Source organism: Oncorhynchus kisutch, linkage group LG28, assembly GCF_002021735.2.
Source record: "Oncorhynchus kisutch isolate 150728-3 linkage group LG28, Okis_V2, whole genome shotgun sequence".
Taxonomy (NCBI): domain Eukaryota; kingdom Metazoa; phylum Chordata; class Actinopteri; order Salmoniformes; family Salmonidae; genus Oncorhynchus; species Oncorhynchus kisutch.
In genome coordinates, this window is record NC_034201.2 from 41,837,437 (window position 1) to 41,845,718 (window position 8,282).

Consider the following 8,282-nt stretch of genomic DNA (forward strand, 5'->3'; position numbering starts at 1 on the left):
TAATTATGGTCATTATGGCCAAACCATTCTATTTTTGTTTCATCAGACCAGAGGACTTTTCTCCAAAAAGTATGATCTTTGTCCCCATGTGCAGTTGCAAAATGTAGTCTGACTTTTTTATGTCCGTTTTGGAGCAGTGGCTTCTTCCTTGCTGAGCGGCCTTTCAGGTTACGTCAATATAAGACTCGTTTTACTGTGGATATAGATACTTTTGTACCCATTTCCTCCAGCATCATCACAAGGTCCTTTGCTGTTGTTCTGGGATTGATTTGCACTTTTCGCACCAAAGTACGTTCATCTCTAGGAGACTGAACGTCAACTTAGTGTATGTAAACTCTTGACCCACTGGAATTGTGATACAGTGAATTATAAGTGAAATAATCTGTCTGTGAACAATTGTTGGAAAAATGACTTGTGTCATGCACAAAGTAGATATCCTAACCGACTTGCCAAAACTATAGTTTGTTAACAAGAAATTTGTGGAGTGGTTGAAAAACAAGTTTTAATGACTCCAACCTAAGTGTATGTAAACTTCCGACTTCAACTGTATATATGTGGGTAATAATATTATTAGTGTCTGTGTGTTTGCTTGCGTGCAGTGCAGTACATTGTAAGAATTGTAAATCCCTTGTAAAAGGATATGGAGTTTTAAATGTGCATATATTGGTATTTTAGTGCCACCTATCAGTTGTAACTGTGGATGCTACATCGGTCTATGGCTGAGCTGAGTGGGGTGTCATTTTGTCATATATGTGGGGGTGGCAGGGTAGCCTAGTGTGTTGAACTAGTAATCGAAAGGTTGCAAGTTCAAATCCCCGAGCTGACAAGGTACAAATCTTTCATTCTGCACCTGAACAGGCAGTTAACCCACTGTTCCTAGGCCGTCATTGAAAATAAGAATGTATTAACTGACTTGCCTAGTTAAATAAAATCACTTGTGTGTTTTGCCTACATTGATATGTACATTTGGTGAAATTTTTTGTAAATGTTGTTACTTTGGTTGTTGGAACTATCTTTTGTATGGGGAACTTGGGCTTCATCAAGGTTTATTTGTGAATACATCTGGCTTTAATAATGTGACTACCCATCCACTGACCTCACCACAAGTCACTCCACGCAGTCCATACGCATCTATTGTACATTTCTCTGTGTATGCACAAACTATTCTAACATTTTATTCTGTGTTTTTCAAATGCCACCTCAGCAGCAGCAATTACAAAAAAATACTAGATGTGAATAACAACAAATGATTCAGAAGTTGAACCAAAAGAAAAAACCTAACCCCACCCTTACATTGTATTATTACAGAGAATAATAAAATAAACATCATGATATCAATGCACCACTGCGTTGTGGTAATATGTCACTAATTGCTTCTAATTATTCAGTACAGGATAGGCGAATATTTAATTGAGCGCACGCCCTTTAAACTTGGTGGTGGATGCCTGCCACTGTGATTGGTCGGCAGCCACGAATGACAGCACCTGCTTAGCTACTTAATCAAAACTGACACGAGTTGAGGGAGATATAGGAAGCATCATACCCTCTCGGTACTCACTCTCGACATTAATGCGCGGTTCCAAACTGAACTTAATTCAAAAGTCATATTTTTCAAAATTTCCTTTTTTTTTTTTTTTTGAGTGCCTAATAGTGCAAATGGAGATGCTACTTACATTTTCTTTAGCGCTCTTTTTAATAGCGTTTCAGCAATTATTTGCGACAGATCCAATCGAATTTCACGAAATCCCTCAAGACAAACATTTGAACCAGCCGAAAAGACGACTATCACTGCAAAACACGGGTAAGTGAATGCTACTATAAATTGCATGTTTAAAATAATAATTCAGATTATAACTTTTTTAAACAGGTGAACTCAAAAAATTAAATAAAGATTCCCTGTTTGAGTTTCACATTCTGTCACGAGCCAAAATGACAAAATCAATCATTCTATGACAAGTCTTTTGGGGTTATTTAGTCTCATGTGGAGAAGTTGATTTCAATGTGGATTAAACTCTTTTTACGAAATTGTGACACACACACACACCTGTGGTCGAAATGTGGTTTTATCATAGTCTGTTCCTACGCAGGTACCCAGTGATCTCTAGTTCTGTCACTTCACTGTAATTCCATACGCCTAGTGGCCAGCTCTTTTCCAGGCACCTTCCTGTTTAAATGCCAACACAAGCTCTGACAGCAAGCTGTTTTTACCCCGGCGCAGGCACACCAGCGGGAATATGATAACAATTTTAGAAATTGTAGCATTGTTACGATACATTTGCATGTTTTCTAATATTTTATTTGCCCCCTATATGACCTATAAGCAGTTTTGCTAAGAAACATAAATGCCAAGGTGATAGGTTGTGCAGACTACAGAGGAATGATTATATTGTTTTGACATATTTCTAACTATAGGTTACTTGAATGTTTGCTATTGGGTTGATTTTTAAAACGCGCAAGTTGCCATTTGTGTTCAATTACGCACAAATGCATTGAATGGAAGCCCATGTTTTATTTTTCGATCAAAGCCGTCATGACACTATTAGCAATGCATTAATGTACTTTTGCCTATCCCCTGCGTTTCTGTAATCACCGATACAATGCCACATGGCGTCAGGCACTCGAATGGTCCCAGCATTCCGTCTTCCTAGTCATGGTCTAACCCTATTGCAATTGTAAAAGCTATTTGCTACTAAATCATGGATTTTATTTTTTAAATCTCTACTGTATTTGGAACATGATCATTATTGAAAGTATCAGTAAAAATGTCGAATGTTTTTTTCTCATCCCCCTAGCAACCACTACATTGGCACCAGGTCAACTTCTGCATTGTTATTAAAAAGCTACTGTTCCCTTGTAGTTTTCACATGCCCTCCCTCATGTTCACTAACATGTTCTCTCCATCAGCGGAGATCCAGCACTGTCTGGTGAATGCTGGGGATGTGGGCTGTGGCATGTTCGAATGCTTCAACAACAACTCGTGTGAAATCCAAGGCCTACATGACATCTGTATGACATTTCTGCACAATGCCGGCAAGTTTGACTCCCAGGTATATCCCACTTCTTCCTAACCTCCTGGATTGTGAGTGACTCAGGAGTGTGTTTCTATCGTAGAGGGTGAAAGACAGTGACAGCATCCCCCATGCCCTACTACAGCTTACATACATTACATGCTTTATGGAACTGTATAAACATGTGTTATGGTTATTAGTTATAGCACAACACAATTTGGAAATTGCCACTTCAGATGTATAGCTTTGACGATTATGGAAATTTGGTTTATGAATATTTGTCACGCAAATTGCCAGTTATTGTCATAATTGCTGAAAAAGTGTGAACTCGTAATGCATCTTAGAAAATTAGCTACAACATACCTAGCATTGGGCCAGTAACCAAAAGGTCGCTGGTTTGCTTTCCCGAGCCAGCAAGGTGGGAAAATCTGCTGTTCTGCCCTTGCGCGAGACCATTAACCGCTAACAAATGCTCCCTGGGTGAGGATGTCAATTTAAGGCAGCCCCCCCCACACCTCTCTGGGTTAAATGTGAAAGACATTTTGGTTGAAAGCATTGTGCAACTGACTAGGTATCCCCCTTCCCAAACACCTGTCTCAAGCGACTAGATTTGACCACTTGGAACTTTCGAAAATTAAGCTTCTCTTGACTGCCACTCTACTCAAAACTATTACCAACTTTAGCATCTTCATGTAAAAATGAAACTGCTATTGGGTGAACTATATCTACTTGAAAATAAAGTTGAATCCCCCCCGCTAAAATAAATGTAAGAGGATATGACGACTACAACTTCAGTTCACGGTTATTGTCCATAATTGTTAGCTATACTATTGTACCAGCCCTAAGGTGATGTCAACCTTTTATGTTGAACTCTTAAAGGGGAAGTCCTTCATCAAGGATGCCCTGAAGTGCATGGCCCACGGCCTGAGGCACCGGTTCAGCTGTGTGAGCAGGAAGTGCCTGGCGGTGAACGAGATGGTGTTCCAGCTGCAGAGAGAGTGCTACGTCAAACACAACCTTTGTTCTGCTGTCAGGGAGAACGTCAATGTCATGGTGGAGATGATTCACTTCCAGGACCTCTTCCCCAAAGGGTGGGCATGAGGCCTTCCATTTCATACTAAACCCATTCAGTGTAGTACATTTTAATGGTCCAGAGTCCACATGCTCTGTATTAAATTACTATAGTAATCTGCATTCAGAAATATAATTGTTCCTCTTCCTATGTCAGGCCTCATGTGGAGCTGGTGAACATCCTGCTGGGCTGTGGCGAGGAGGTGAGGACGGCTATAGCACGGAGAGTGAGGATGCAGTGTGAGCTGAACTGGGGGGCCCTGTGTGGCAGCCTGAGCCTGTGCTCCCTAGGCCGCTCAGATGACCCCCAACACATCACCGTCCCTTCTGCCTCTCTGCAGGGCAGGAGCACACTGCCCCCTGCTGGCCAGCTCTCCCTCCCCAACACCGAACAGGACCAACCAAGAACAGACCAGCTAGGCGACGAGGGGAGCCTTCACCCCTCTGAGAGTCTCAGTCAGAATCCCCTGGATGACGCAAACCCTGGGCTCGCTGTGCCCGGTCAAGCACCCAGTACCGCCGTCCAGGGGTGAAACAGAGTGCAAGGTCCCTAGCCTGAACACGCAACAGATAAGCCCCTAACCTCTGACCCACGTTTCCCCCTCAAGCAACCCTACTACAGACTACCTCTTACCCCCTTTCCCCTCAAGCAACCCCACTACAGATGACTGACCCCCCCCCCCCCCCCCCCCCCTTCCCCTGAAACAACCCTACTACAGATGACCTCTGTTGTAAACAAGGGAGAGTAATGACCGTGTACCATGCTTCCCCATTCATACTCTCCTAAATGGTACAGGTGACAGGGTATATTTGGTAAAATGTAGATTTGAGGCCTTGTTTTTCAATAATTCCTTGTTTTAATTACAAGTGATATTCAAAACATATTTTAAAGTAACATTTATTTCATTTGATTCCTTTTTAAAAGTAAATCATGGGCATATCAATCTTACCTGGATCTGTATAAATAGTTTATACTGTATCTGTTAGTTCAGTAAAGATGTAAGCGTTTGTCACAGCAAGGACTCTATTGGAACTGGTTGGAAGTTGTCTTACACTACTTCCCAAAATTGTGACTGCAATATTCCATGTTTAGCTAGACATTAACTTGGTATTACACACAAAGTTATGACTTATAGTTTGATAAATTAGGTTTTAAAGAGACCTTACACTTAATTAAACCCACATCTTGGATGGCTGACTCGCTCTAGGTCCTATTTTTCTTGTTATCCAGAAGATGAGGTAAATTTATAAGTAAACTGTCTATTGTGTTTTACATTCTATCAACTAGTTTCAATACTGCATTTGTTTTAACTAAATACTAGCGCTACCGTAAATAAACTTGTGTAGAGAATTGTGCTTACGCAAGCTGTCAATGTTTCTGCGGAAACTATTTATTTGCAGTACAAAAGTGAACCGTACAACTCAATGTCACATCAACTCTGCAAAGAGAAGTCCATTACTGGCCCATATGATGCCTTGTGTGATTTCTCATCACAAGTAACAACTTGGCTGACAAGTGGCCCTTCTACCACAATCAGGAAAGCTCATTAAAAAGATATCTCAAACTCTGAAACATGGTAATGCGTGTTCACTCAAAGGCAAACATCAGGAAACCTCAGGTGTTAATAACAAAACAATGAGAACCATCTAAATGTATTAGTTAAATGGAATGTTGTGAGTCTTAGCCTGTTCTCACTGAGGCCTTCGTTTTATATGTATCAGGGTCTACTGCAATTGTTCATTTTTTTTTTCACAGGATGACCACAGAATGTCTTGTCAAACATTTTCAAATCTGCCAGTTTTGAATGTTTTTACTAGCTTTTGATCCAACTAGCTAGCTTGTCCTTTAGTAGTAACCTCAATAGTACTCCAAGTAACCTACCTCACCAGTCATGCCAGCTCTAGAGATGTTTAATACTGGACACTTTCAGAGGACATTGAACTGGTATGAATACAACAGACACTCTGCTATCTCGTTCATTTTTGTATATTTTTTTTTTTTTTACACATTTTGTACAGTTGGCTTGTATGATGTGGATTTTCTTTTGGTATGTCCAGTTGTGCATGTGTAAGATGAGAATCAACTGCCCTCTACACAACTTCTGTCAGTACTATTGGCTAAATGTCAAGTGGATGACTGCATTCAGACTCTGTACTTGAAAACAGCAACTTATTTCTTACGAAGTTTGTTTGTACTCTGATTCAATGGCTAAGTATTTAACTTGTATTTATTTTGACTACTTTTCTTAAGCTATGCATTACCTTTATTTGTGGTGTAGGGTTAGGCCTTGATACAAGCAAACTACCATTTTATACTTTTCATTTTAGTTATTTTGAACATTAAACATTTCAGCTTACTTTGCCGTTTTAAATCTATGACAATGCATTGTAATCATTTCATAAGCATATTGTTGAATACAACTAACAAATTCTACTAGTTGGCTTGAGTCGCAACTCAGTGCAAATTGTTAAATCTTAAATGACACTGACGTGCAGAACAATCAACGTAAGGTTGCGCAAAAGTTGTATCGTGTCAATATTGTAACATTTGCCAAAATCAGATGTACATAGACGCCATCTGTCCATAATACTGTTGCTTACTGCCATCTACTGGTAATACACAGGACCCATATTGGAGGAATCCAAAGTGGACACTATTCAGCCAGCTCAAGATTTACTGAGGGAGTGACTGGTCACCCTCAATTCATTCATTCACATGACCCTATTAAATGTCTTGAACACCCTCTCATAGACTTGCCTCATGTTTACGACCACAAATAACCGTAGCGGCCCGGTTTATGAATATTGACTTCTGTGGCACATTCGCTGCCGCTACGGGCCAGAAGGTTGAGAGGGTTTGTCGATCAGCCCAGATGAGAACTCTCCATGGAGCCTGTTTCATTACACTACGATCAGCTAGGGGTTAATCAGATTTATAGTAATATCAAATGTATGCAACAATTTCCAAGTTTCTCTGCACCACCCAACCAATGAAGCATACCGACTATGGACACTTGTAGGTTTACCCAGTATAGAAGGCTTGGTTGACATTTTCCGAAAGTTTGACTTTTTTGTGTTTTGTAGCATGTCGCTTTCAGTTCAATTGTCCGCTGCACAGTTTGGATTGATTTTATTTGTCATTTAAATACATTTACACATACTATTTTTAAACTGACTCTGATTGCACAAAATTGGGGACATTTCTATTGTGGTCCCTTAAAATGTTTAACATAAATATATAATTTACGTTAAGTTTTGCTCAAAGGGGTGAACCTCGCCTGTGTATCATTGTCAATGATAATGCAACGTATTCCCTTATAATGCCAGTCACTGGTCTTTTTGTTTGGCTACTGAACAAAAACAAATGTAACGCAACAATTTCAAAGAATGCGTTTTAACCCACAAGGATTTATTAGACAAATACCCCCCTCATGTGAAGAAGCTGGATGTTGAGGTCCTGGGCTGGTTTGGTTACACGTGGTTGTGAGGCAACAGCTCTGGTAGACATTCCTACAGTTAGCATGCCAATTGCACGCTCCCTCAAATTGAGACATCTGTGACATTGTGTTGTGACCTTTTATTGTCCCCCAGCACAAGGTGCACCTGTGTAATGATCATGCTGTTTAATCAGCTTCTTGATATGCCACACCTGTTAGGTGGATGGATTATCTTGGCAAAGGAGAACTGCTCACTAACAGGTAAACAATTTTGTGCACAAAATTTGAGAGAAATAAGCTTTTTGTGCGTATGGAACATTTCTGGGATCTTCTATTACAGCTCATGAAACAGGATCAACACTTTACATGTTGCTTTATATTTGTGTTCAGCGTAGATAGAGACACATTACATAGATATTTTTATCAACCTCCAGATAAGTATAAGGGGAGAGATTAAGTACAATTCTTACAAGCTTGTTTGGGTGGTAGCTTATTTTTCAGACGTTTGGGGCTGCTGATGAATCATGTTTAGGCATATTCAAAGTGACACTGGACTAGTGAGTTGCCAGAGTCTTTAGGGTGTCTATAGCTTAGGTTTCCTTCCAATTGGCGACAGATTTTCATGTGAATCTTCATAAAAACAATATGCCATTTCAGAGTTTCCTTTAGACAAATTTGGCGCTGGACAACATGCCAGGGAAGATTTTAATATACTGGACAAATTACAAATTTAATGGACATCTATATGCATTCAGATCCAACACAG

At 40.1% G+C, this 8,282-nt stretch overlaps 1 protein-coding gene across 1 annotated transcript; it reads left to right on the forward strand.

Annotated features, from left to right (window-relative positions):
- Positions 1-1,523: 1,523 nt before the first annotated feature.
- LOC109872627 (stanniocalcin-2) lies at positions 1,524-6,823 on the forward strand. The gene is made up of 4 exons (XM_020463926.2): positions 1,524-1,801; positions 2,905-3,047; positions 3,888-4,099; positions 4,237-6,823. Exons 1-4 carry the CDS (start codon positions 1,570-1,572, stop codon positions 4,610-4,612), a joined length of 963 nt encoding a protein of 320 aa, XP_020319515.1. The 5' UTR covers positions 1,524-1,569; the 3' UTR covers positions 4,613-6,823.
- The last annotated feature ends 1,459 nt before the right edge of the window (positions 6,824-8,282 follow it).

Excerpts from the sequence above, each read along its gene's own strand:
- LOC109872627 (XM_020463926.2), top strand. The coding sequence starts at position 1,570 with ATGCGCGGTTCCAAACTGAACTTAATTCAAAAGTCATATTTTTCAAAA. Across the intron at positions 1,802-2,904 it reads ACTATCACTGCAAAACACGG|CGGAGATCCAGCACTGTCTG; the intron begins GTAAGTGAATGC and ends TCTCTCCATCAG. Across the intron at positions 3,048-3,887 it reads CCGGCAAGTTTGACTCCCAG|GGGAAGTCCTTCATCAAGGA; the intron begins GTATATCCCACT and ends GAACTCTTAAAG.